Raw genomic sequence first — 27822 nt, forward strand, 5'->3', positions numbered from 1 at the left:
ATTATCAGTTATTATAATCCCAGGTATTAATGGCAAGGAGAGGAAATAGGGCAGGCGATGAGGGACCGCGCAGGCCGCGTCGAGGCGCGGCCCCGCCCCGCGTTTGTCGCGTCCGCGCGCCCGCGAGGTCGCGTGACCCTCCCCGCGGCCCGTAGGGGGCGCGGCCCGAACGGGGGCGGGGCCTCGTGTGTGGGGTCGTGACCACGCCCACTTGGCAAAGCCACGCCCCTCTCCCAGAGCGACCAATCAGGGATCGTCCCCGCCTCCTCTCCGGCCCCGCCCACCGCATCGGGCGGCGGGATGGCTTCCGATTGGCTGAGCGGCGGGGAGGGGCGTGGCTACGCGTCTCCCTCCTCCCCCCTCCCTCTCTTCCCCCTTCCCCACCGAGGCTGCGGGCAGCGAGGATGGCGGCGGCGGGGGCGGCCGGGGATCCAGGTGGGACGGAGGGGGAGGGTCCGGGGTCCGGGAGGCTTGGGACCTCCGGCCGGGCAGGGGCCGGGGCCGGGGGGCCCGCTTAGAGTAGCAGCGTGGCCTAATGGGGAGGGCACGGGCCTGGGTTCTAATGCTACCCCTGCCATTTGTCAGCTGGGTCACCTTGGACTGGTCCTTTCATTCATTCATTCGCGTGTGACCCCCCCCCCCCATTCATTCGTTCAGTCGTATTTAATAATAATAACAATGTTGGTATTCGTTAAGCGCTTAAAGAGCACGGGCTTTGGAGTCAGAGGTCATGGGTTCCAATCCCGGCTCGGCCACTTAGCTGTGTGACTGTGGGCAAGTCACTTCACTGTGCCTCAGTTACCTCATCTGTAAAATGGGGATTAAGAGTGTGAGCCCCACGTGGGACAACCCGATTCCCCTGTGTCTACCCCAGCGCTTAGAACAGTGCTGGGCACATAGTAAGCGCTTAACAAATACCAACATTATTATTATTATGTGCGGAGCACTGTTCTAAGCGTTGGGGGAGATACAGGGGAATCGGGTTGTCCCACGTGAGGCTCACAGTTAATCCCCATTTTACAGATGAGGGAACTGAGGCACGGAGAAGTGAAGTGACTTGCCCACAGGCACCCAGCTGACAAGTGGCAGAGCCGGCATTCGAACCCATGACCTCCGACTCCCAAGCCCAGGCTCTTTCCACTGTGCCACGCTGCTTCTCAGTTTAGTGAGCGCTTCCTAGGTGCAGAGCACTGGGCTGAGCGCTGGGAATATACAACTGGGCAACAGAGACCATCCCTGCCCAACGACGGGCTCGCAGTTTAAACGGGGGAGACAGCAAAACAAGTAGGCAGTAGGAGTCAGTCCCTTAACTCTCTGGGCCTCAGTTACCTTGCTTGTAAAAGAGGGATTCATTCAGTCGTATTTATTGAGCGCTTACTGTGTGCAGAGCAGTTAAGAGTGTGACCCCCATTCATTCATTCGTTCCATAGTATTGAGCGCTTACTATGTGCTGAGCACCGTACTGAGCGCCTGGAGTGTACAATTCGGCAACAGAGACAATCCCTATAACGGGCTCACAGTCGAAACGGGGGAGACAGACAGCAGAACAAAACAAGCAATCTAGCGCGGACATAATGTTGGTATCTGTTAAGCGCTTACTATGTGCCTAACACTGTTCTAAGCGCTGGGGTAGATACAGGGTGATCAGGGCGTCCCACACGAGGCTCACAGTCTTAATCCCTATTTTACAGATGAGGTAACTGAGGCGCCAAGAAGTTAAGTGACTTGCTCAAAGTCACCCAGCTGACAGGTCGCGGATCGGGATTAGAGCCCGTGACCTCTGACTCCCAAGCCCAGGCTCTTTCCACCGAGCCTTGCTGCCTATCTAGCGAAATAAATAGTGAAATAAATTTATTGAAATAAAGGGGTAATAAATAACATATGCACGGTGCTGAGGGGAAGGAGGAAGAGCAGAGGGCGGGAGAGGGGAAAGGGGGACTCAGTCTGGGAAGGCCTCCCAGAGGAGGTGAATGCGACATGGACCGTGTCCAAACCATCTTGTATCCACCCAGCGCTTAGTAGAGGGCACATAGCGCTTAAATACCACAATTATTGTTATTATTTTTATCTCTGGGTGGGGCCTGGAAGGCTGGTGGGACCCCTGGGTGGGGAGGGAGTGGGGTCTGGGTGGGGCCGACGAGACCTTGTGTGAGAAAGGGAGTCTGGTGGGAAGGTGGGGGAAAGGGCAGGGCCTGGGAAGAGTGGTGGGACCCCTGGGTGGGGAGTTCTGAAGGCCCCCTCCCCACCCCCGGCCCGGGAAGCGATCAGAGGAGAAGGGGATTAATTAGGGGATGAGAGGGAATGGGGCTGTAGTTTGGGAAAGGCAGGTGGGGAGTGATGTTTTACTTCCATACAGTTATAAAATCGAGGGAGGGCTGGGGTCCTCCACCTCCCCCTCTCACCCCAATCTCCCCGGTCCCCCCCCGGCCCCCCAGAGAAGGTGCGGGGCAAGTACGCAGCGCTGTCATTCGCTACCGTGGCCATCGTGGTGGGGCTGCCCCTGTGGTGGAAGACGACGGAGACGTACCGGGCCTCCCTGCCCTACAGCCAGATCAGCCAGCTGGGCGACCTGCGGGTAAGGCCGGGCGGCCGGATTCAAGCGTCGGGTCTGGACGGGAGGCGGGGGCCGGAAGGAGCTGGAGGAGGACCAAGAACCCCCTTTGGGTTGTAGGGAAAAAGATGATGCCAGTCAATCGACGGTATTCATTGAGCGCTTACTATGTGTACTAAGCATTTGGGAGACCACAACCGAGTTGGCCGACATGATCTCTGCCCCCAGCGAGCTTACGGACTAGAAGGACTAGACAGACATTAATATAAATAATTTATAACGTTAAAGATGTGTACATAAGTGCTGTGGGGTTGAGGGTGGTGCTCAAAGGTCACAGATCCAAGTGATGGGGGATGCAGAGGTGAGAGGGAGCCGGGGAAAAGAGCGCTTAGGGAAGGCTTCTTGGAGGAGACGTCCCATAATGGTTTGAAGGTGAGGAGGGTGGTGGTCTGGCATATATGGAGGGGGAGAGTGTTCCAGGCTAGTGGGAGAACTGAGGAAGGGGTTAGGGGAGAGAGAGAGACGAGATCAAGGCACGGTGATGAAACTGGTGCTAGAGGAGCGAAGTGTGCAGGGGCTGTAGTAGATCAGTGAGGTAGGAGGGGACAAGTTGATTTGAGTGCTTTAAAGATGATGGAAAGGAGGAAGCCCCTGCTAAGCCCCTGACCCTCTTTCCCTCCCAGCTCCAGCTGACTGTACCCATCTCAGTGGTCTTTGCCAAGGGGGCACTGCCCATTGAGGCCCAGAGGAAGCTGCCTTACACAGACACCCAGGAGAGAAAGATCCCCCTCAATTGTGAGTGAGCCCAGTGCCCCTGCCCTGGCCAAATCCTTGGACTTTGGGGGGCGGGAGATGGGGGTCCTCACGGTGCAGGAAGCTGAGCTCCGCTGCTCCGAGACGGTTGGGCTGGAGGGGTGGGGGTGGGTTCAGGCATTTGGGAGATTGGGTCAGTATTACCTCCTCTGCTACTTCCCCTCCCTGCAGACAAAATGACCATCAACTGCCTCTTTGAGAAGTCCTACCGGAACACCATAGACCAGGAGGAAGTGGCTCTGGGCCTCGCCAATGTGCAAGGTAGCACTCTTAAGTCCCACTAGTTTGGGTTCTTGTTTCACTCTTCTTCTGCACAGTGCAAACCAGTCGGTCGTATTTATTGAGCGCTTACTATGTGCAGAGTGCTGTACTAAGCGTTTGTATCAGAACTGGAAGACCTGTTTCCTGTCCACAGCTTACAGTTTACTGGGGGAGAGTAAAGTGCTTTCACATCAATGATCACACTTTTTAAAATTTTCTTGTCTCCAGAAGGCAGAAAGCTTTAGTGGAGTGTGTTCTCTCCATTTTATAGTGGAGAAACTAAGGCTTAGGGGGATATAGTGAAGCAGAGTGGCCTAGTGGAAAGACCATGGGAATGGAGGTCGGGTGGACAGGGCTGGGTGCCCAGAGACTTGGGTTCTAATACCGGCTCTGTCACTTGCCAGCTGTGGGACCATGGACAAGTCACTTAACTGCTCTGTGCCTCAGTTTCCTCACCTGTAAAATGACGATTCAGTGCCTGTTCTCCCTCCCCCTTATTTCCATATGGGACAGGGACTCTGTTCAAATGACGATCGTTCATTCAATAGTATTTATTCATTCATTCAATAGTATTTATTGAGCGCTTACTATGTGCAGAGCACTGTATTAAGCGCTTGGGATGAACAGTCGGCAACAGATAGAGACAGTCCCTGCCGTTTGACGGGCTTACAGTCTAATCGGGGGAGACGGACAGACAAGAACAATGGCAATAAACAGCGTCAAGGGGAAGAACATCTCGTAAAAACAATGGCAACTAAATAGAATCAAGGCGATGTACAATTCATTAACAAAATAAATAGGGTAACGAAAATATATCGTGTATCTAGTGTGGTGTTTTGCACTGTGCCAAACACAATTTTTTATTATGGTGTTAAGAGATGTGCCCAAAGACCCTTGGTGTGTCAGGGGCCAAGCCAGAAGTTCAGCCAATTAATCCTCTGTATTTATTGAGGTTTACCATCTGCAGAACACTGGGCTAAGCGCTCGGGGGAGTACGTCAGAACAGAGTTGGAAGACATGGTCCCTGCCCGTAACGAGCTTTCAGTCTAGAGGAAATTGAGAAATTGATCCCAGGTCTCTTGACCTCTAGGCCCCAGGGCATCTGGGGAGGTAGGATGGGGTCAGAGGTTAAGGGGGTAGGGAGGACTAGAGGGCGGGAGCCCTCTCCTCCCTGACACTTGTTGCCCTCTCCAGAGGCTGATGCTGTGTTATCACTGGTGCAGGAGGCCCCGGAGGGCATGCTGACTGTGTACGTGGTCCCCGAAGCCTCCTCGCTGCTCCCCCAGGTAGACCGATCCCTGAGTCCCCCCCACCCTGCTCCCCACACTCCCAGGACCGGCTGGCTGGGCCTCTCAGCACCCCCGGGTTCAAGGTTCTGCAGGGTCCGGCGAAAGTGCGGGGCCTCCCCGTGACGCGGCCTCCCCTTTGGGGCTGATGTCTGCTTGACACTGGGTTCCGTCTGGGAGCCTTCCCCGTTCCCTCCTGGGCTTCGCTGCCTGGCATTCCCCAGCCTCAGGAATCTCTCCAGGCCCCTGGATTGAGCAGAGGGAAGGAGGGGCAGTGGTGCAGATGGAGCAGGGGCGGGACCAACCGGGGTTCACCTGGTCTGCCCCGATTCCCAGTCAGGAAGGCGAGTGTCTCCCCTGTTGCCACAGGTGGCCGAAGCCGCCGTCTCCCTCGACTACCTCTTCCTGAGTTTCTCGCTTCCAGGAAGTTTGCCCTGTTAGTTCACTTAAATTTTCCTTGCCACACCAAAGTCCCTTTCCCCGAATTCTGCCCCACGTGGAAAAAGTGTCTTCTCCGGGGCCTGAAGGGAAACCTGGGAGTGGCTCTTTTCGGGGAGAGGGGCGGGGGGCTGCCGGGTCCTGTCAGAATGTGGCTCTCAGGCCTGGCTTCTCCCCCTCTGTTGTTTCCGATCCCGGGCAGGACGTGATGGGCTACGTGGGGAAGCGGCGGGGCGCAGTGGTCCGGGGGGCGAGGGGCCAGCAGGCCCTGGCGCTGGTGGAGCAGCGGGTGCAGCAGGTGATCCAGGCCACGTCGGTCACCGACGACGTCCTTGCGGCCGCCCTGGCCGATCGCCTCTCTGGGGACAAGTGGAGCTCAGACCGCCGGCGGCCGCTCAAGTCCAGCCTGGGTAGGGAACTGGGCGCGGCACTCTCCGGGGAATGTGGGAGAGGGGTGGGTCCCTCCCGGTTCCCACTCTCTGCGATCCTGCAGATTCCCGTCATGGGGTCTGGGGACCAGGCGGCAGCCGTGCGGCGACGGGGGCGCGCCACCAGTCGGTCCGGCCTCACCTTCCGTCTCTGACGGCGAGAGCCTCGTCTGGCTTGGCCTAGCCGAGGTGGACCCCCGCGGGCCAGGCGGATTCTCTGTGTCCCCGGGGTCTGGCCGGTGCCTCCACCGCCACCCTCTCGCCCGTCCAGGTTACGAGATCACCTTCAGCCTCCTGAACCCGGATCCCCGGTCCCACGACGTAAGATGGGCCATCGAGGGGGCGGTGCGCCATTACGTGCAGCCTTTTCTGGACAAGCTGCGGCCCGCCGCCAACTTCTCCGTGGACTCCCAGGTGAGCAGACAGAGCGGCCCCGTGGACGCCCGGGATCCCGGTGGCCGCCTCAGTCTCCTCGGGGAGGACCAACCCGCCGCGGGCAGGTTCGGAGGCTGGGACCCGCTCTCAGCCTCAGGGGTCCCGGGGGACGGTTACTACTGAGTCCCTGTTCTGTGCGGGAGGAGCACGGACCTACCGCTTCACCGCTGTGGAACCCGGGCAAGTCACTTAACTTCTCCATCCGAAAAATGGGGGTGAAATACCTCTTCCTCTTTTTCAGTCAGTCAGTCGATGGTATTTGTTGAGCACACACTGTGGGCCGAGCCCCGTATTAAGCGCTTGGGAGAATATGATATAACCATATAAGTCCCATGTGGAACAGCAACTGTGTCCAAATTGTGTCTACTTAACAGAGTGCTTAGCGTATAGTAAGTGCTTAACAAATAGCCACAGTAACTGTTATTATGTACCTGGGGGCCTGGTTTGACCCAGGGCTTGCCAGGGGCCAAGAAACAGCGATCAGGAGTGGGGCCCCGGTCGATGGGTGAGGGTGCCCCAGGGAACCCCAGCCCAGCCCACCCAATCCAAGCCCGGTGGCCCTCTCTGGGAGCGGCCAGGAGAAAATGGGCTCAGCAGCCCGTGCCACTCCTCTGTTGACTTCCCGAGTTAGGGAAGCAGCGTGACCTAGCGGATAGAGCACAGGCCTGAGAGTCAGAAGGACCTGGGTGCTCGTCCCGCCTCCGCCACTTGTCTACTGTGTGACTTCGGGCAAGTCACTTCATTTTTCTGGGCCTCAGTTACCTCATCTGTAAAATGGGCATTCAGACTGTGAGCCCCTTGTGGGCCAGGGAAGGTGTCCAACCTGATCAGCTCATATCTTCCCTGCTTAGAACAGAGCTTCACCCCTAGTATGTGCTTAGCACATGCCGTCATCATCATCCTCTCCCTAACCGCCCCCTTTCTGGGACTTCATCCAGTCTCCCTTCTTCCCCTCCCAGATCCTGTACTATGCGATGCTGGGGGTGACTCCCCGCTATGACACCGCCTCAGCCAGCTACGTACTGCCAGTTCACAGCCTCCCCCATGTCATCAACCCTGTGGAGGCCCGGCTGGGTGAGGGCCGTTCCCGGGGACCCAAGGCCCCTCTCCGGCCTCCGGGGTGGTCAGCTCTTCTCTCCCGGGATGTGGATGGGGGTGGTGGGGTGCTTGGGGGGGCTGGGGAGGGCTGGAGGTATGTGGCAGGGGGGCCCGAAAAGGGCTGGGACCTTCTTTGGGGAGCCGGTGGGCCACCTGCCCTGGACTTCTCAGAATCCTTCACTCTCTCGTTCTCCTTCAGGTTCCAGCGCTGCCTCTCTCTACCCGGTGCTCAACTTTCTCCTGTACGTCCCCGACCGATCCCATTCCCCTCTGTACATTCAAGACAAGGACGGAGCCCCCGTCGCCACCAACGCCTTCCACAGTCCCCGCTGGGGCGGAATCATGGTATGGGGCCTCACTCCGCCTCCCGGGGGGGTGGAGCCGGGCGGGGGGATGCCGTTGCGGACAGGTGCGTGCCGCCCCGGGGTCATCCGGGGTTCTGTGCCTGCCCCAGTCCCTGCCCCCACCGCCGGGGGCCAGCCTGGGCCAGGGAGAGCGTGGGAATGGTCCAGGCTCGATCGGAGGGGCCGGAGGGCACAGTCCTAAACCCCTCCCTCTTTTCTCCGCTCCTCCCCAGATTTATAACGTGGACCTCAGTGCCAGCAATGCCACCGAGCTGCCCGTGCGGGTGGAGGTGGACATGGTGCGAGTGATGGAAGTGTTCCTGGCGCAGCTGCGGTGAGCACCGCCCCCTCCTTTAGGGACCCTAGCCAACCCGGGCGGGGTAGGGGGGGAGCAGCTCCGCTGGGTCCCCGTCACACCATCGTTCTCCCCTCCCCCTCCTCCCACCCCTCCCAGGCTGCTCTTCGGGATCTCCCAGGCACAGGTGCCCGCCGACTTCCAGCTAGAGAACCCGGGGAACGAGGGGCTGGCGGCTTGGGAGCTGGACCGGCTGCTGTGGGCCCGGACCGTGGAGAATATTGCCACAGTGGCCACCACCCTGACTTCTCTGGCCCAGCTGCTGGACAAGATCGGGAACATTGTCATCAAGGACGATGTGGCCTCGGAGGTGGGTCGGAGGAAGGGGCGGGGGATCCTCCCTGGTGCCGGGGGACGACTGCCCCTGCCAGGAGAGGAGCAGCTCGCTGGCTTGTTTTCCTCCTGTGGAAATGCTCATGCTTCCCGGTGTTCAAAGGGGGAAACCGAGACTGAGAGAGTCGTATACTTAGGGTTTCAGCTGAGAGATAAGAAATGCCATCTCTGGAGGGTTCCCTTCCCATGTCCCTCTCTTTCCCCAAAGTTCTCGGTAAAACAACCCAGAAAAGTCAACAGGGGCAGGGCTTACCCTCATTGACTTGTGGGGAAACGGAGGCCCAGAGACGACTTGCCCCAGGGCTCGCAGAGCTCTTGGCCAGAGCTGAGGTTGGACCGTGGTTCTCTTGCGTCCCAGCCCCCGGTTCTCCTGACCATGGCCCCCTTTCTCTTCTCCTCCTCTTCTCCCCGATCTCGATTGTACCGCCAGGTGTACCAGGCGGTGGAGGCGGCCCAGAGCGCAGCAGCAGAGCTAGAGGCGGGCCGGCTGGGCCCCGCCTTCCAGGCCAGCCGGACGGCGGTGACCTCATCAGAGAGGGCCTTCTTCGACCCCTCCCTCCTGCACCTGCTCTACTTCCCCGACGACCAGAAGTTCGCCATCTACATCCCCCTCTTCCTGCCCATGGCCGTGCCCATCCTGCTGTCACTGGTGAAGATCCTCCGCGAAGCTCGGCAGGCCCGGAAGGAGTCCCTGAAGACGGACTGAGACCGCCCGGCGGAGGACGGGCGAGGGGGGACGCCTCCGCCTTCCATTCATAGAGACCGGATTGGGTCGTCTCCTTTCCGGGGGACCTAGAGAGGCCTGAACCAGCTGCCTCCAGCCCCCGGGTGCCTGAAGAGACGGGGTGAGGGCCCCACTCTCCTAGGGCGACCAGGGTGCCAACCCTGGACTCCAGCCCTCAGGCCGGCGAGGCGTCGGTCTCTGGACTCAGCCCTCCGGGGTCACGCCAGCCCCGTCTCGATCGTCTCCCGCTCTACCTCCCGCGCTCTCCCTGACATTTGCAGTCACACTGGCCAGACGAGGGTTGGGTGAGGGGCCGAGCCTGGGGCCGTGGGGAATAAAATCCCCAGAGGCCCCGCCATCTGCGCCTGCTTTCCTCCAGCCCCTTGGAGTGGGGTCCTGCACACGGAGCCAGGACTGACTGGAAGGCTGAACCCGGCGATTGCCTGGCTCCCTCTCCGGCGCTGACCCGAGGAGGGTGGGAGAAAATGGTGCATTGGTGGCTCTCAGAACCCACGGTGCTGGGAGCAGAGCCGGGTAGGTCAGGGGCCCCCCAAGATGGTGGCAAGAGGGGTGGGAGCTGGGAAGGGGCTGGGTGGCACTGGGGGCCGGAGTCCAGTTCCTTTCTTCTCAGAGGAGCTATTGGGGCCTGGCTGGCTGGATAAACGGTGGGAAGAGGAGGTGGCCGCGATAGAGCAGGGCCGCGATGGTAAAGCCTGGATCTGCTCCGGGCTTTGATTCCGTTCTGGCTCCCCCGCCCCCTCTCTCTTCCCCCTCTCCCCCCCAATCTGGTGGGCCACGGCACCTCCCCTGCCCCCGGACCCCTTCGCAGTGTCGACCCCAATCCGGCCTCGTTTGGACCGGCCGCCATCGTGGCAGGGGGCGGCGAGGCGGGACGTGGGAGGGTTAGTGTAGAGTCCTGTATGTCCTCCCTGTCCCTTACCTCCTGATCTCCACTGGCCTTGGGTTGAAGGAACCCGGGGCGCAGAGGGGGTCGTCCAGGACTGTGTGCCGGACCTTATCCTTTCCGATCCTCCCCCCGGTTCCAAGGAAGGGCCGCTGTCCTGCCCCCTCCCTCGCTCCCATGTGCTCTGTTGATCTCTGACTCCTCCCCTCCCGCTGGCGCTGAGATCTCTACGTTCCAGCCTGATTTGCCATCTGCTGCTAGTGGGCTCTGGGCCTGAACCAACTGTTACGCTCCCCACCCGGCCTTCCCCCGCTTCACTCGCTTCTGGTCCAGCCAATAAACAAGTGCATACTGAGCTTTCAAGCGGCCCAGAACTATCCTAGTTGCTTAAAGTCCAGACTGGAGAGTTGAGACGGTTCTTTCTCTCAAGGATTGTACAGAACCAGCCAAGGGGGGCATCCAGCATGGCCTAGGGGAAAGAGCACGGGCCTGGGAGGCAGGAGACCTGGGTTCTATGACTTGTTCCGCTTCTGGCCACCGTGCGATCTTGAGCAAGCCGTTGGACTTCGCTGGGCCTCAGTTTCCTCATCTGTGAAATGGGGATTCACTAAGTGTTATCACCCTCTGATTTTGAGCTCTGTTTGAGACGGGGGCTGTGTCTGTCCTGATTATCTTGTTCCTACCCTGACAGTTGAGCACCTCCTAAGTGCTAACAAATCCTGTAAATATTATTAGCCAACTTGAGGTATAGTGTTTCTATAGCAGCATGGCCTAGTGGATAGAGCATGGGCGTGGGAGACAGAAGGACCTGGGTTCTAATTCCGGCTCCGCCACTTGTCTGCTGTGTGTCCTTGAGCAAGTCACTTAAATTTTCTATGGCTCGGTTACTTCATCTGTAAAATGGGGATTAAGATTGTGAGTCCTCTGTGAGACTGGGATACTGCAAAGCCTGATTAACTTATATCGACCCCAGCACTTAGTACAGTGCCTGGCACGTAATAAGCACTTAAATGCTATAAAAAGAAATATAAGGACTTAATAATCTGATCAGGAGGGAATGGATCATTGATCGAATTTCCTGAAGTTGCTTTGCAACATGACCCAGTGAAAGGAGCATGAGATTGGGAGGCAGGAGACCTGGGATCTAATTTCAATTCTGTCCCTGGCCACTGAATGACCTTGGTTGAGTCCATGTGCCTCAGTTTCCTTATCTGTAAAATAGGGTTATTACCTGCTCTTCCTACCTCTTAGATAATAACTGTGGAATTTGTTAGTGCTTATTATGTGCCAAGCACAGGGGTAGATGCAAGATAATCAGGCCGGACCCAATGGGGTTCGCCCTCTGAGGGGGAGGGAGAACAGCTAGTGAATCTCCATTTTACAGATGAGGAAACCGAGACCCAGAGAAGTGAAATGACTTGCTCCAGGTCACCTAGGCAAAAGGCGGAGCCAGGATTAGGACCTGGTCCTGTTGAATCCCAGGCCTGGGCGCTCTCCACTAGGCTATACTGCTTCTCGTGAGCCCTCTGGGGGATGGGCCGCGTCTGATCTGATTATCCTGTTAATCCAGCCTTCTGCATGACCCAGAATCAGGGCTTAGTAAATGCCAGAGTTACCTTACCTTCAAAGAGGATGGGAGCAAGAGGCTACTCGATGCCTAGAGCTGTGGTATTTGCCTGTGCCGGCCGACATAGTGTCCTCGTTATTTATTGAGTGCTTACCGTGTGCAGAGTACTGTACAGATCACTTAAAAGAGTGCAATGCAGAGTTGGTAGACATGTTCCCTGATTATAAGGAGCCTACAGTTTAGGAGGGGAGACAGATATTAATATAAATGAACAGCAAAAAAGTACATAAGACCTGTGGGGCTGAAGGCTATTAAGTGCTATAAATCCTAGGCAGTTCCTCCTTGGCTCTGGATTTCCCAACCCACCCCCAAAGACATTCCAGGGAAGGACATCCTATAATTCCTCTTGGAGGTACCAATCCCCACTTCAGAGACTCTTAGGGCAAGAAACTCAAATATTCTCATCATGTTAAGCTAAACCTATGGGGCTGCTGGCCCTCTTTCCATCTACCACTGGGTATCTCTTCCTCTCTCTGGCCCCAGAGTCCTAGGGGAAGGAAGTGATTAACCTTGGCAGCCAAAGGAAGAGAAGCAGCATGGCCCAGGTCTTATGGTATTTATTGAGTGCTTATTACGCTCTCACTGTCAGGAGATGTTAAATGTTACATGATACATGTTAAGTCAGACGCTGTCCTTGTCCCACATGGGGCTCATGGTCTAAGTAGGAGGGAGAACTGGTATTGAATCCCCATTTTACCATTGATGAAACCGAGGCACAGAGAAGTTGTGACTCGCCCAAGGTCAGGGGAGAGCTGGGACTAGAACCCAGGTCCTCTGACTCCCGGGCCTGCATCCTTTTTTTGGCTATGTCACCCTCCTCCTCCTCCTAAACTCTATCCTCAAGGACCCAAAGACTGCATTCAATTCATCAATCACAGGAATTTACAGATTAAGCAGTTATTGCTGCTAATAAACTCTCTTATAACCCTTACCCTTCTCTGACTCCACCGTGTCCCCTCAATCCCCTCCCTCTAATCAACCCTCTTCTACTCCCTTCTGCCTCACCCTCATATTTTGATTTGCACCTTTACTCTCCATCCCCACAGCTCTAATGTTCATAACTGTAATTTATTTCTATTAATGACGGTCTCCCCCTCTAATCGTAAACTCCTTGTGGGCCGGGAACGTGTTTACCAACGTGTTACATCGTTCGCTCCCAAGCGCTTAGTACAGCGCTGTGCACCCAGGAGCGCTCAGTAAATACGAGCGATAGATGGATTGATTTGATTGGTCTTTGGGGAGCTGCTGCCCCCTCCTCACCTTGGTGTGGCCCGTGCCCCAAGCGGGTCGGCGAGGACTTGACCCAGGACAAGGACCCCGCCGAGGAGATGAGGGGGGCTGAATACCAGGCCCATAGTGGGGAGGCCGGGGCAGTTGGCGGTCAAGCGATGGTATTTATTGAGTTGATACTCTGTGCAGAGCACTGCCCTAAGCGCTTGGAAGTGTGCAACAGAGTTGGGAGATACAATCCCTCCCCTTAAAGACTGTATGACCCAGGCTGGGAGATGGACCCTAAGATGAATTACAGGTAGGGGGAAGCAAGAGTGTAAAGACATGTACCTAAGCGCTACCCTTCCCCTGGCCTGGGCAGGGAATGTACCCGTTTATTGTTGTACTGTACTCTCCCAAGCGCTGCGCACAGGGCCGTGCGCACAGCAGACGCTCAATAAATGCAATCGGATGAATGAAAGGAGTAAAGTGTTTAGAGAGTGAGGACTGAAGTGCAGGAGTGACAGAGAAGGGCGGGTGAATAGGGTGGGGGGCCGAGAGAGAAATCAGGGAAACCTTCCTGGAGGTGTGGGGGATGCTGGTAGAGTTCTAAAGAGAGGGAGACGGTGGAAGTAAAGGCGGAAGGGGTGGGCGGAGGACACGGGGACAGGATGGGAAGGGGGACCATCAGGACGAAGTTGGGGATGGAGGCAGAGAGCGGGGATGGGGGCGGGGCTGTGGAGCCCTAATATCCCGGCTGGACTATCGTGTCAGCCTCCTCTCTGATCTCCCCTCCTCCTGTCTCTCCCCACTCCAGTCTATTCTTCATTCCGCTGCCCTGATCATCTTCCTGCAGAAAGGCTCTGGGCCTGTCACTCCCCTCCTTGAAACCCTCCAGTGGTCGCCTGTCAACCTCCGCACGAAACAAAAACTCCTCACTCTGGGCTTCAAGGCTGTCCATCCCCTCGCCCCCTCCTACCTGTCCTCCCTTCTCTCTTTCTCCCGCCCACCCCGTCCACTCCGCTCCTCTGCCGCTCGCCTCCACACCGTCCCCCGTTCACGCCTAACCCACCCTCGACCCCCGGCCCCCGTCCTCCCGCTGTCCCGGAACGCCCTCCCTCCTCACCTCCGCCAAACTAACTCTTTTCCCCTCTTCAAAGCCCTCCTGAGAGCTCACCTCCTCCGAGAGGCCTTCCCAGACTGAGCTCCCCCCTTTTCCCTCCGCTCCTCCCCCTTCCCCCTTCCCCTCCCCTGAACCCCCTTTCCCTCTGCTCCTCCCCCTTCATTCTATTTACGCGGCTCAGTGGAAAGAGCCCAGGCTTGGGAGTCCGAGGTCATGGGTTCCAATCCTGACTCTGCAACTTAGCTGTGTGACCGTGGGCAAGTGACTTCTCTGTGCCTCAGTGACCTCATCTGTCAAATGGGGATGAAGACTGGGAGCCTCACGTGGGACAACCTGACGACCCTGTATCTGCCCCAGCGCTTAGAATAGTGTCTGCACATAGTAAGCGCTTAACAGATATCAACATTATTATTATTTATCGTGATTATGTTGTCTGGTTTTTGTCCGTCTGTCTCCCCCGCTTAGAGGGTGAGCCCGTCGTGGGACGGGGATGGTCTCTCTGTCTGTTGCCCAATTGTCCATTCCAAGCGTTTAGTCCAGTGCTGCGCACATAGTCAGCGGTCCAAAGAGACGATTGAATGAATGAATGAGGTCGGGGCGGGGCCGTGTGGGTGGGCGTGACGGTGGGTGGGCCCTGTGGGTGCCACCCGCCCCTGCCCCGTTGCGAGCCCGGCCGCCGCCGTCAGCCGGTGGGCAGGGCGGCCCGGGCCGGGGCCATGAAGGTGAAGCAGGGCGGCGGGGGGTCCGGGGGGTCCGGGGGGTCCGGGGGGCCCGGGGATGGCGGGTCTGCAGCGGAGCCCCGAGCGGAGCCGGACCTGCAGCTGCTGCGGGGGAAGGCGCAGATCGGGCCCGAGGACGTGCTGCGGCTGCAGAGGATCACGCCCGGTGAGTGGCGATGCCCGCACCCGCAGGACGGGGGTCCCCCAGGCCCCGCGCCCCCCTTCCCTGACCCCCCTCACACTCTGAAACCGGCCGGGAGCGGGGACCCCCTCCCCCTCTCCTCCCCTCCGGACTCTCACCGGTCTCAGCTGCCCCCATCTCCTTCCCATCACTGCTGGCTTCAAAATCCGGCGCTTCACCTGCACTTCATTATGATAACGGTATTAGTGTGACCCAGTCCCCGTCCCCCGGTGGGCTCACAGTCTCCATCCCCGTTTTACAGATGAGGGAACTGAGGCCCGGAGAAGCCAAGTGACTTGCCCGAGGTCACAGAGCAGCAGACGAGGGGTGGAGGTGGGATTAGAACCCATGACCTCGTGACTCCCGGGCTCTATCCGCCGCGCCGTGCTGCTTCTGTAGTTAACCGTGCCTGGGGGTCAGGGGGCAGGCCTGGGGTTGGCCGGGCCTCCGAGTTAATAGAAAGAGCCGGCTGGGGCCGGGGTTGGGGTTGGGGTGGACAGGCCTCGGGGACCACGTGGGTGGCCGGCAAGCAGCAGAGGGGACCACTGGGTTGCAAAGCGTTGGCCCCGACTCCGAGGGTGAGGTGCCCCTGGGGAGAACTGAGGTGTGGGGAACCTGGAGGAGGAGGAGGGGGCTGCTTGGGAAAGGGGCTTTTGGGCTGAGGGCATTCCACTCCTTGAACTGTCCCCACCGGGGAAGGATGGCGGGGTCGGTGGGAGCCTTCGCCCCCTCCCCTCTGGTGAATTAACATGGCAGGCCGGATTCACAGAGTCACAAGGTCACGGGGAATCTGACCGCCAGTCAATGCCACTGAGTCCTGCTGGAGGCAGGTAGGGTCCCCATGCTCACCCCTCGGTCCCCTGCCCCGGTAAGTATGAGATGGTGAGGGAGGAGGAGGGTGCCCGCATCCTCTGCAGGTGTGGGCAGGAGAGGCAGGAAGTTCCCAGACCCTCAGATAAGAGCACCCGGGCATCGGTCTGCCCCCCCGACCGGAGTCCCGTCGTCTGGCTGGAAGAGCGCTGAGCCGGGAGGCGGGAGAACGGTGGGAGAACGGCAGGTGACCCAGGTCGTGGGCTTTGTAGAAAGGATGAGGGAGTGGCCCCGAGTGCCCTCGGCTAGAGCCACGGGTCTGGCCACCTGCTCTGGCCTTGCCCGCTCCGGTCCCTAGGTCTCTAGAGAGCCTGCCGTGCTCGGTCCCGCATGACTGCCTGCTGCATGCGCCATCTCCGCCGGACCTGAGGCCGTGGAGAAGGGGCGGATTGGAAAAGGGAGGCCCAAAGACCAGGGCCATACCACACCCCTGGCTCCCTAGGAAAGGGCTGGGTCTCAGGGGCTCGTTCCTCACTGTGGGGAGAAGGGGCCGGGGGAGAGTGAGACTGTGAGAAAATGGCTTCACGGTGCTGTACGAGAGAGGAAGTGGGAGGCTTGGGGCTGGGGAAAAGACAGGGATTTGAGGAGAGGGGCCTGGGCTGATGGTCGGAGTTTTGAGGTTTGTTGGGATGGTTACTGTGTTTGCTATCATACTTGTTTTGGTTCCATATATGTTGCTATAGCATTTATGAGGTGCTGGGATTTGGGAATCTAAGAAGTTTTGGAATGTCCATTCCTGGATTTTTTTTTAATAGTATTTGTTAAGTGCTTACAATCTGCCAGGCACTGTACTAAGCGCTGAGGTAGATTTAAGCTCATCAAGTTGGAAACGGTCCGTGTCCCACGTGGGGCTCACAGTCCTAATCCCCATTTTACAGATGAGGTAACTGAAGCACAGAGAAGTGAAGTTATTTGCCCAAGGTCACACAGGAGACAAATAGTTGGAGCTGGGATTAGAACCCAGATCCTTCCGACTCCCAAGCCCCTGGGATCCCTGTGGAGGGCAGGACTAGGAGGGCAAGGCACCAGGTCATGCTACTTCTCAGTACCTGTCCAGGACTGGTTGTTGGGTACGCTTACCAGGGGGCCTTGGGTCGAATGGGAGATGGGATGCAGTTTCCTGGAGGGAATTGACTGTGATCCTCATGTGGGACGAAGACTGTGTCCAACCTGATTATCTCGAATCTAACCCGGCACTTAGTACAGCACTTAGTATCATCATCATCATCATCCAGTATAATTATTATTATTATTAGAGGCAGGAGCAACAGTGGAAGTGGGAGTGTCAGCTCACTGTGGGCAGGGAATGTGTCTGATGTTTTATTGTACTCTCCCAAGTGCTTAGTACAGGGTCCTGCACCCAGTAAGCACTCACTAAATACAATTGGTTGAGTGTTGTTCCAGGGCTCAACAGAGAAGTGGAGAGCTGAAGGGAGAGCTACCCAGCTTTAATCCCCCTGGGCCAGGCTGGGGTGAGCAGCCGATGGGGCTGGGGATGCCTGAGAAACAAGGGTCCGGAGTTGCCCTCTGTCTAAAGGGATGGGTCTTCTGCCCGTCTGGTTGGGGGGTCTGAGCCCGCTCTTCCCCGGAGGCTGGAACAGCCAGGGGGGAAGGCAGAGGCAGATGCCCCCTCGTAGGCCAACTGAGTCACTGCAGGGGAGTGGCCCAGATGAGAGACCCCCTCCTCACTAGTTCACACAGGCTTCGCTCCCTGCCTCCGGGTTTCAAGGGAGTAGGGAGGGGACAGGAACAATAACTTCCTCCTGGAGGCTGGGTGAGGCCATGAATTTCCAGGGTGCAGCAGGATTCCAGCCGGTAGGATCCTGAAGGGAGGAGGAAAAGGCGAGGAGAAGGGGGCTGCAGGGCCAGGAGAGGCCCTGAAAGGTTATCTCAGCTGTGTCCAGACTCTCGGGTAAAGCCCTCTCGTACCGGCCCAGGCTTGAAGAGGCTACTGTGGGTTAGACTGAGGAAATTCCGCCTTTCTCACTCCTGCCACGGATGCCCTCTCAGAAAGTTCTTCCTCGAGCCTAACCTGAGCCTCTCCTGCTGCAGTCTAAACCCCTTTCCTCTTGTCCACTGGAGATGATCTAGCAGGCTTCACGTACCACCATTTTCCGCTCCTCGGCCCCAAACCCTGGTTCGAACCAGCCACCTCCCGGCTCCTGTTCGCGGGCTCTCTGGGTCTTCGGCTTCGCCCCAAGGGCCAGGCCTAGGCCTAGGAGGGCAAGACCTTGAGTCAGCTCTTGCCTCCCTTCACCACCTCCCCCTCTGCTTCCCCTCAGGGCTTATACCTCAACTGCTTACGCCGGCATTCCTAGGATTGTCCCCTGATCTCTCGGATTAGAGCTATTTGTGGCAAGGCACTTTAGCTGTGGTCAGAATGGACACAGGCCGATGACAGCCCCAATTGGGGGATGGGAAGCCCTGATGAAAGGACCTGGGGATGTCCTGGCGACTATGATCGGCAACCTCCATTTTAAGCCGCCAGCCTCTCCCGGGATGTGGCCGTGATTTCAGACTGTGCACTCTCAGTCTCCCGTCCCCCGGCCCTAGGGCTGTCTTTCCAGTCATCCTCCAAGAGGTAGGATACTGGTGAGCCCGAGTCCTCGGCTCTAGCCGGTTTCTGGAAGCAGGGTGGAATCGCGTGCAAGCGTGGCCCTCTGTAGACCGAATGGATTCAGAGCTCTGCACTGGGGTCAATCAATGGTATTTATCGAGTGCTTACTGGGTCCAGAGTACCGTTCTAAGCACTTGGGAGAGTACAGTTCCATAGAGATGTTGCTGTGCTCCCTGCCCTCAAGAAGTTTCCTAATAAGCGGAATAACCAAAGCGATGCTTGGAGCGGTGAGAGGAGTAGGTGTATGTGGGAGGGAGTTCTTCCTCCAGGTTCAGACCCTGCCTTGACACCCTGGGCCAGTCAGGCTTGGCTCCTCCAGGGCTATAGATGGGGCTCGGGTGGCTGAGGCCTGGGAGAAAATGCTGGAGGAGCCGGGATGTTCAGCCTGGAGGAAAAAAAGATGGAAATGTTACCGAGGAGCCTGCTATACCGTGCTCTAGCTCTGCCTGAGGAAATGCCTGCTAAAACTGCAGCTGGAAGGATTGGAGCGAGACATCCTGACAGCGAAGAGTGATGGAGGGAGATGGAGGTCTCTTGCCTCCCCGGAGCTCACCTCCTTTTAAACCCAGGGGTTGGTCTGGGGGGGTTTAGCCATCATCCCTCCTGGAGGCAGGGGGATGGGCATGTTGACCTCTCAGAATCCCTTTCCGCCTGCTGGACTGGGTCTGCTGGAGAGGCGGGGCAGCTCGCGATAGGCAGAGCCAGCCTTCGACGGGCCTTACCGCTGCCTCACTGGTCCGGAAGAGCTGCCGGCAACCGTCACCAGGGCAACGAGTTCTGGCTGGCGATGGGGCCCCGCTGTTGCTATGGAGCTGGATGGGGAGGGCGCGGAGGGGAACAGACAGGCCGACAGACTCGAAGGGATCGTGCCGAGGCCCGGAGGGACCCGGGGGCTTAGAGGATGGGGGGCATTCCCCCCGGGCCTGAGGTCGGAGCCCAGCCTCTCCCCACTCGAGCACCTCGGTTAGCAGCCAGTTCCTTTCCCCTTCCCCATTCTCCAGCCCCTCTTCCCCACCTGCCCCAGCTTCATTCATTCACTCATTCAATTGTATTTATTGAGCACTTACTGTGTGCAGAGCACTGTACTAAGCGCTTGGGAAGTACAATTCAGCAACAAATAGAGACAATCCCTGCCCACAACAGGCTCACAGTGGGGAGACAGACATCAAGACAAGTAAACAGGCATCAATAGCAGCAGTATAAATAAATAGAATTAGAGATATGTACACACCATTAATAAAATAAATAGAATTATAAAAATATGCATAAGTGCTGTGGGGTGGGGAACGGGGTAGAGCAGAGGGAGCGAGTGGGGGCCATGGGGGAAGGAGGGGGAGCAGAGGAAAAGGGGGGCTTAGCCCAGGAAGGCCTCCTGGAAGAGGTGAAGAGAAGGGCTTTGAAGGGGGAAAGTGTGTTAGTTGGCAGATTTGAGGAGGGAGGACATTCCAGGCCAGAGATAGGATGTGGGCCAGGGGTCGACGGTGAGACGGGGAGACCGAGTCACAGTGAGAAGGTTAATGGCACCAGAGGAGCGGAGGGTGTGGGCTGGGCTGGAGAAGGGAGAAGTTGTAAACCAACTTAAAGCATTTATGCTCCTGATCCTTCCAAATGCTTAATGTGCTTAACCGAAGACAGCTCTCTGGACTGGGGCTTACCCAGAAACGGGGAGATCTGTATCCAAATTGCAGAAGGCCAAGGCGGCTCTTTGACGTCACGGGCCACCTCCTGGCCCCCTGCCCATCAGAAAGCCGGGGGTAGCAGATGGAGGCACTGTCAGCAGGGAGCAGATTGGGGTGGGGGAAGGAGGGTAGGAGGGGAACGGGTATACTGAGCTTCTTGGAGTAGGAACTTGTGCCCTTGGGCAAGCCCTCTAAAGCCCAGGCCTTTTCAGCCATTTTATTGTGAGCCCCACTCCGTTCTGACCCTCATTTTGATAGTCGTGCTGTAACCCCCACCAGTTTCACCGTTTACCTTTTTAGGGGGCAAGGACAATGAGGAGAATGGGCCAGTTGGGTCAGACTGGGGTTGTCAGTCACCAGCCCGTCCTGAGACTGTCGAGGGAGTCCTAGAGAACTTGGATTCCCCCAGCACGTTCAAGGTCCGGGATCCAGGTTCCCACCTCCCGCCGTGGTGGGGAGGGAAAGGTACTCCCTCAGGCCACACTCCCCCTCACCCTGGGTCCACCTTCACCCCTCTCCTCCCCACACCAGATTACCTCTGCGCCCCGGAAGAGAACGTGTACAAGATTGACTTCACCAGGTTTAAGATCCGTGACATGGAGTCAGGCACCATCCTGTTTGAGATCACCAAGCCCCCTGCTTCAGGTGAGGGATGGGGAGGCGCTAATCGTTCTGGGGACCAGGCCATCGTTCTGGGGGTGGGCAGGGGAGACAGCCGGCGAGAACCCCCAAACCTGACTCAAGAGAGACCCTCCTTCAGGAAGTACTACCTGCTCGGGAGAGGAGTGGGCCAACCCAGTGGCATGGGAGGGAAGTGTGTGCATCTCCCCTCAGGCCCGGTCCCTCCTGGACCTCGAATGTCCCCGGCCAGAACCGCTGGGCTACATTGCCTCTCCTCCTTCCTGTGGCCAGTCGCCTCGCTCACCAGCTCCTCCGTTAGATGGGGGTAGATTGGGCGGGTGAAAGTTTCGACGACAGGCTCAATCTGCACGTCCCACTCCGACGTGGAAGGAGGTGTGTATACCCTGCTCCTCCGGAACAATCTGGCTCATCCCCATTTTGTGGATGAGAAAACCAAGACCCAGAGAATTTTAGCGACTTGACCAAGATCACCCAGAAGGCCTGTTGTAGAGTTGGGATGCGAACCCAGTGTTCTTAATTCCCAGCCTGGGCTTTTTCTACTAGGTTCCGCAGCCTCTGGAGAGTTGGGGCCCGAACAGTTCCAATTACCCTGACTGCTGAGCTCCCAGCAGAAGCCAGGGAGCTTGACATCTCCCCTCTCGGTCTCTCCTGTCGTCCCCTGGGGGTTGCGGCCCAGGACTGGAATCCGGAAGCTGGGGTTGCCCCAGTCTGAAGCCCCACAGGTGCCCACTCTGAACCTGAGTGTGTCTGTGTGCGTGTTTTTTTTGTGTGTGTGTGTGTGTGTGTGCATGTTTGTGTTTGTGCCATTGCAGAGCGCGATCGGGGGGACAAGAAGGATGCAGACCCCAATGCCGGGCGATTCGTCCGCTACCAGTTCACCCCAGCATTCCTCCGCCTGCGCCAGGTTGGAGCCACGTGAGTCGGGAGGCTTGACCCTGCAGGGTGGGGGATTGGAAAGGATCGTTGAGGGGCGTGAGAGGTGAGAGCTGGGGGGGTCTCTGGAACCTTGGGTGGTCTCCCGTTCTCTTCCCCAAAATCCAAGGTCCTTGGGGATGGGATGGGACCAGATCTTCGCAGCAGGACGAGAGAGGCCTGGCTCCCGGGCCCAGCTTCCAGGAGGGGTACCATCCTGCCAACTTCTCTGGCAGGCGAGGCAGAGGCAGGCCAGAGGGGTTGCCCCTGCGACAACCACCCCTTAATGGGAAAGTGCAAAAAGTAGAGCTTTTCCCTCAAGCCCTCTCGGCAAGTATCCAGACGCCCAATTCTGACAGTCACCAGGCCCTCGGGGCAGTGTGGGTTGGGAGCATGGTGGATTCATCGTGTTCCCTTTATTCCCTTAGTAAAACACGCTCCCTTTTCAAAAATGGCATTTGTTAAGCACTTACTATGTGTCAAGCACTGTTATGAGCTCTGGTCTAGATACAAAATAATCAGATTGGACACAGTCCCTGCCTCACATAAGGATCACTGTCTAAATTGGAGGGAGGAGGATTTAATCCCCATTTTACAGATGAGGCAACTGAGGCCCAGGGACTTCCCCAAGGTCACACGGCAGTTAAGTGGATTAGAACCCAGGTCCTTCTGACTCCCAGGCCCGTGCTCTATCCACTAGGTCATATGGCTTCTTTCCTAATAGCTTGGTGGGATAATGGCAGGGTGATCAGGGCAAAGGAGCACAGCAGGGTACTAGTAGTTATAATAGCTTTTATTAAGTGCCCATTTTGTACCAACCACTGTCCTAGGCACTTGGAAAGTACAGAATAATGAAATGACACATTTTCTGCCCACAGAGAGCTCACACTCTGGTGGGGGAGGCAAACATAAAAACGACTAGAGACCCCAAAATAGATTTGTTACGCCATGAGTGCTAAGGAGGATGTAGATACGTTCACACTTAGTCACTGTGGCTGTGACTGTGACTGGACTCTGGGCTGCAAAGAGCCTCAAATTCTGCTCCCCTAGCCACAGGATCTTATTGATCTTTCTTTTTTCTTTCTTTTTGTCATCTTAGTGCTTTGTTTCTCCCCTCCTTATGCGTCTCTCCTCCTCTTTAATTTTAGATTGTGTGTCTCCCTGAGGGACAGGGATCATATCTAATTCCCACCAGTGTTTTCTTTCCCAGCGCTTAATACACTGCTCTGCTCCGAGTAAGGGCCTGATAAATGCTATTTCTCCTACTAAGCATTGTAGCTAAATAGCTAGCTCATGGGCCTGGGAATAAGAAGACCCTGGATTCTAACCTGGCTCCTCCACTTGCCTGCTGTGTGATCTTGGGCAAGTCACTTAACCTCTCTGCGCCTCAGTTGCCTCTTCTGTAAAATGGAGATTAAGACTGTTCCCCACCTGGCATGGGAACCGTGCCCAACCTGATTAGCTTGAATCTATCTCAGTGCTTAATTTAATGCCTGGCACATAGTAAGGGCTTACCGAATACCACGATGACGATGATGATCGTCGTTAATAACAGATACCTTAAAAAGAAGAAATGCACTTCCAAAAAAATCTGCTTCCTCCCTCATCCTAGGTAGATCAGTCTTTACTGCTATTACTGCCATCATCGCCACCAGTAGCAGGGTCAGGCTACCAGGTAGGCGTGAGGTAGAGGTGAAACTCGTCGGGGGAGTCTTCCTCCTCCCCGGCTCCAGAAAATTGGGAAAGAGCGGACACCAACCGGGAAGCCTCCTGGGATCACCCACCCCCGGCCCCACCAGCCGTCTCTCCTTCCGCTCGCAGGGTGGAGTTCACCGTGGGAGACAGGCCCATCAACAATTTCCGCATGATCGAGCGACACTACTTCCGCAACGAGCTGCTCAAAAGCTTTGACTTTGAGTTTGGCTTCTGCATCCCCAGCAGCAAGAACACCTGCGAACACATCTACGAGTTCCCCCAGCTCTCGGAGGAGTTGAGTAAGTGTCCCCTCGTCTCCCGCGGGACCTGGGGCTGGGATTGGCTGGTGACAGCGTCTCCGGAGACGGAGGGAGGAGAGCACGTCGGGAGGAGCGGGAGAGGACCAGGAGGAGAGGGCCATATTCTGCTCCCCTTGGACACATCATAGCCTAGTGGAGAGAGCACGTGCCCGGGAGGCAGAAGAAGCTGAGTTCTAATCCAGGCTCTGCCACTTGTCTGTTGTATGACTTTGGGCAAGTCACTACACTTCTCTGTGCCTCAGTTACCTCAGCTGTAAAAGGGGGATTAAGACTGGGACTCCCATATGGGACATGAATTGTGTCCAACCTGATCAGCTTGTATCTACTCCAGTGCTTAGTAAAGGGCCTGGCACGTAGTAAGCCCTTAACAAATACCATAAATTAATAAATTAATCCTGGCCAACCCCAATAATGTCCCCATTAATGTTATCTCCACTTTCACCTCTCATAACAATCACTGTGTATTCATTAAGTGCCCTGTGCCTAGCACTGTACTATGCACTGGGAGAGATACAAGAGAATCAAGCTGGACACAGTCCCTATCTCACATGGGGCTCGCAGTCGAAGTAGGAAGGAGAATGGGTATTGACGCCCCATTTTACAAATGAGGAAATTGAGGCTCAGAGAAGTTGTGACTTGCCTCTTTTTAATCAATTGTATTTATTGAGCACTTACTGGGTGCAGGGCACTGTATTAAGCAGCTGGGAGAGGATGAGCAACAGTATAACAGATGTATTGGCTGCCCACAACGACCTTACAGTCTAGAGGGAGCTTACAATTCAAGAGGGAGTCTACAGTCTAGAGAGACACGTTGCACACCGGCATCTGCTCTTGGGTTTTGGAGTCGGGGCAGGGCTTGTCATCGCCAGTGCGAAGAGCCGAGGTCCTGGGGCCCAGAGAGGTTGAACTCGTCCAAGGTCACACAGCGCATTAGAGCAGCGCTGAGGCTAGAACCAGGCCACCGGGCTCTCAGCAAGCAGGCTACCCTCGTTTCTCTAGCTGGGGCTGGATTAATGGAGGGATTTTACAGGCTGCTGCTCTGGGCCCTGAGCTAACACCCTCCCCCATCCCTCGCCCCGCCAAATAGAACTCCATAATTATATACATCAATCAATATATACATGAAAAAATGTCTATATAAAATATAGTCCATACTTTGAGCTCTATTCTACGTTTCAAGAGGGAAGTGTATCCACTGATTCACTTTATGTAGTCAAGTTTAATCAATCAATCAACCATATTTATTGAGCACTTAATGTGTGCAAGAGCACTGTACTAAGCATCTGGGAGAGGACAGTATAACAGAGTAGGTAGTCACGTTCTCTGCCCTGATCGAGTTTACAGCCTAGAGAGGGAGACAGACATGAATATAAACAAAAATAAATTAGGGATATGTACACAAGTGCCATGGGGCTGAGGAAAGTAAGCATAACATTAATAGTCTTGAGGCCAGAATTGGGATCATTTTGAAGTAAATCAGGAATAAGACCTGTACACGGGGCACTGCAGAAATATAACAGCCCTGGGCCCGCAAGAGTGTAAATCCGGGCCCCTCATTCATTCATTCATTCATTCATTCATTCATTCATTCATTCATTCATTCATTCATTCATTCATCCCTCCCCTGCTTCCCCCCACCCAGACTCTCCCATCTGGGGTTTGATGGGTACAAGCCTCGGGAACGTGACCCTTCCTCCTGTCTCTCGTCCCTCCAGTCCGCGAGATGATCCGTCACCCTTACGAGACTCAGTCGGACAGTTTCTACTTTGTGGATAACAAGCTGGTGATGCACAACAAAGCGGATTATTCTTACAGCGGAGGCCCCTGACCCAAGGCAGAGCGGTGGAGCGGCGCTGCCTGTCACCAGCTGCCGGGCCTCGCCCCCCTCCCTCCGCACATGGCCGAGGACTCCCTCCTTTTGGAAAGGGATCCCTCCCCCCAGCCCCCGCATCCTCCGCCGGGCCACCTCCTCTCTGGTCCCTCCTTCTCTTACCTGGCTCTGGAGCGGGGCGGGGGGAGGAAGGAGGGGGTCCCCCCAAGATTTGAGGCTTTTCTCATATCCTGGGACAATTCACTACCTATAGCCCCCATTCTGGGCCACCCCAGCAGCAGAGGGGAGACCCCAGAAGGGGCCAGGAGGCCTGGTTGGGTCACTTTGGCTATTCTGCTGCCCGGCCACCACAGCCCTGCACTGGACTACCTCCCTCCCGAGCTGGTGCCTGAGGGGACCATTCCGCCTCCTGAAGAAGAGAGTTTCCTTCTGGGCTGAGCCCAAATCAGGGGCAGGACTGACCCACCTCAGGCTCTGGAAGGTCAGAGGGCCCCTAGGTGCCCTAACCAGCAGCAGCTGACCTAGTATCTCAGTGACCAAGCGGGTTTAGCCCGCCGCTGGGGAGCTAGGAGGGGGAGACGGGAAGCCGGAAGAGGGAGAGAGATGATGAGGCCCCGGATGGGCAGTCCCCAAGGTTCATCCGGCTCCCTCTCTGCCCCTTTCCTTTCCCTCTTTTGTTTTCTCCCATCCCTTCTCTCACTGCTGCCATTCTGTTTCTCTCCTTCCTGCTCCTCTGGACCCCCAGGGAGCTGGAGTCTGGGCCCTTCCTCTCACCCTTAAGGATGTTGCTGCCAGTAGATTTGTGTCCCACCCTGGGCTGTCTCGCCACCCAATTTGGCGAGATGGACCTCTGGTCTGGAGTACCCAGCTGCACCGGCTTGAGGACAGCTCTGCTCCTAGCCCGGATCCTAAGTCCCCAGTGAGGTGTAAATGGAGGAGGGCAGCTGCGCTGGGCAACCTCGCTGATCTCCCTTGATTCTTTTCTGGTTCCCAACTTGAGAGTCTGAGAGCCAAACAGGCTGACCTCTGGTCCTCTTCACGGGCCTCTTATTGAACTGAGCCCTGACCTCTGCCCTTCCCTGACTTTTGTGCATCCTAATGTGTATGGTGGTGGGCAGAGGAGGGTGGAGGTGGGGTTTGGACCCCACCAAACCCTACTAAAGCTTGGGGTAGGGGTCAGAGAACTGACCGGGTCAAGGAAAGGCCAGGCTGAGGAGCTTGAGGAGTCTGGAGTCTCTCCTGCATTTTGACCTGATCCAGAGGGGGACTATGGCCAGCTGGCTCCTGGGGAGGGAGTCCGGCTGCTGAGAGTGCTCCAGGATGTTGCTGATGGAGCAAGTGGGGAGGTGGGATATTTTCTGGGGCCAGTTTGGGGGCAGGTGAGGACTGCCCTCACCTCCTCGGGCCCCTGAGGCAAAGGGCTCACCAGGACCTCTCGGCCCAAGGTGTTTCTTAGCACCAGATTAGGCCCAAACAGGCTCACTGGACTTCCTGCTTCAGTGTGAGAGTGTGTGTGCGTGTGTTGTGTGTGCACACATGTGCACACGTGTGCCTGTGATAGGGAGGTGGTCTCTCTGAAACTCCATTTTTATAACAAAAACTTTCTGGTTTGCAGGCAAGGAGCCAAGGGGACCCTCCAGGAGATGGGAGCTGTGTTTTTAAGTCAGGTTCCTTGATAGAAAAAAATCTCACTGGGGTACCGATTCCCGCCCCCCTGCCTCTCCTGGAGAGCCCAACCAGGAACACCCTCAAGAGGGCAGAGGGGGAACCCGACTTGGTGCCCACCGGAGTGTACCGGGGCGGGGAGGAGGGGGGGGGTCCCCCTAGGCAGCGCTTTGGTCGGTCGGGTGCCCAGCCCCCGCACCTCGGGTCAGAGCCCCGGGAGGAAATGGGAGGAAGCCAAATCGTTCATCGTTGTCAGTAGATGCTCTCTCCGCTCGTTGCCTGGTTGCATTGGCCGGTGTTCACAAAGCAATGAAAGCATCGACCCACCCCATCTGTTCTCGTGGTTTCTTTACACTGATCTGCCGCTCGGGACTCCCTCGGCCAGGCCCGGCCTCTGGCCCCGTTTGCCGCCCTGCCGGACCAGAGCCGTGGAGCGACTGGGAGGGTGGCGACAGCAGCGGCCCCCTCCTCCGCTCCCTTAGCGTGAGAGGTGGCACGGCCTAGTGGATAGAGAGCAGGCCTGGGAATCAGAAGGACCTGATTCTAATCCCAGCTCTGCTGCGTTGTCAGCCGTGCGACCCTTGCCAAGTCACCTCACTTCTCTGTGCCTCAGTTACCTCTTCTGTAAAATGGGGATTAAGGCTCTGAGCCCCTTGAAGCTCAGGGCAAGTGCCCAATCTGATTAGCTTGTATCTACTCCAGCAGTAAGGACAGTGCTTGGCATGATCCTTATCCTCAAGGAGTGTATAATCTAACAGGGAA

The 27822-nt window shown here is 56.8% G+C and overlaps 2 protein-coding genes across 3 annotated transcripts; both read left to right on the top strand.

Moving 5' to 3' along the window:
* The first annotated feature begins 398 nt into the window (after nucleotides 1–398).
* PIGS (phosphatidylinositol glycan anchor biosynthesis class S) lies at nucleotides 399–10333 on the top strand. Its single transcript, XM_001507150.3, has 12 exons — nucleotides 399–435; nucleotides 2436–2575; nucleotides 3235–3346; nucleotides 3536–3625; nucleotides 4820–4911; nucleotides 5552–5759; nucleotides 6049–6191; nucleotides 7172–7286; nucleotides 7510–7655; nucleotides 7888–7988; nucleotides 8109–8319; nucleotides 8773–10333. The coding sequence occupies exons 1-12, from the start codon at nucleotides 405–407 to the stop codon at nucleotides 9046–9048; spliced, it is 1665 nt and encodes a 554-aa protein (XP_001507200.2). The 5' UTR covers nucleotides 399–404; the 3' UTR covers nucleotides 9049–10333.
* A 4356-nt stretch (nucleotides 10334–14689) lies between these two features.
* UNC119 (unc-119 lipid binding chaperone) lies at nucleotides 14690–27391 on the top strand. 2 transcript variants are annotated; one of them, XM_029082765.2, is made up of 5 exons: nucleotides 14690–14814; nucleotides 20527–20640; nucleotides 21450–21552; nucleotides 23371–23543; nucleotides 25280–27391. In XM_029082765.2, exons 2-5 carry the CDS (start codon nucleotides 20592–20594, stop codon nucleotides 25390–25392), a joined length of 438 nt encoding a protein of 145 aa, XP_028938598.1. In that variant the 5' UTR covers nucleotides 14690–14814; nucleotides 20527–20591; the 3' UTR covers nucleotides 25393–27391. The 2 variants fall into 2 exon arrangements, with proteins under 2 accessions (XP_028938598.1, XP_028938597.1); XM_029082764.2 differs by lacking the exon at nucleotides 14690–14814 and adding an exon at nucleotides 19157–19279.
* Nucleotides 27392–27822: the final 431 nt, after the last annotated feature.

This window comes from Ornithorhynchus anatinus, chromosome 17 (genome assembly GCF_004115215.2).
Source record: "Ornithorhynchus anatinus isolate Pmale09 chromosome 17, mOrnAna1.pri.v4, whole genome shotgun sequence".
Lineage (NCBI taxonomy): Eukaryota > Metazoa > Chordata > Mammalia > Monotremata > Ornithorhynchidae > Ornithorhynchus > Ornithorhynchus anatinus.

Coding starts and splice junctions, on each gene's coding strand:
- PIGS (XM_001507150.3), top strand. CDS start 405: ATGGCGGCGGCGGGGGCGGCCGGGGATCCAG. Junction 4,912..5,551: donor CCTCCTCGCTGCTCCCCCAG/GTAGACCGATCC, acceptor GATCCCGGGCAG/GACGTGATGGGCTACGTGGG. Junction 8,320..8,772: donor AGGACGATGTGGCCTCGGAG/GTGGGTCGGAGG, acceptor TTGTACCGCCAG/GTGTACCAGGCGGTGGAGGC.
- UNC119 (XM_029082765.2), top strand. CDS start 20,592: ATGGAGTCAGGCACCATCCTGTTTGAGATCACCAAGCCCCCTGCTTCA. Junction 20,641..21,449: donor CACCAAGCCCCCTGCTTCAG/GTGAGGGATGGG, acceptor GTGCCATTGCAG/AGCGCGATCGGGGGGACAAG. Junction 23,544..25,279: donor CCAGCTCTCGGAGGAGTTGA/GTAAGTGTCCCC, acceptor TCGTCCCTCCAG/TCCGCGAGATGATCCGTCAC.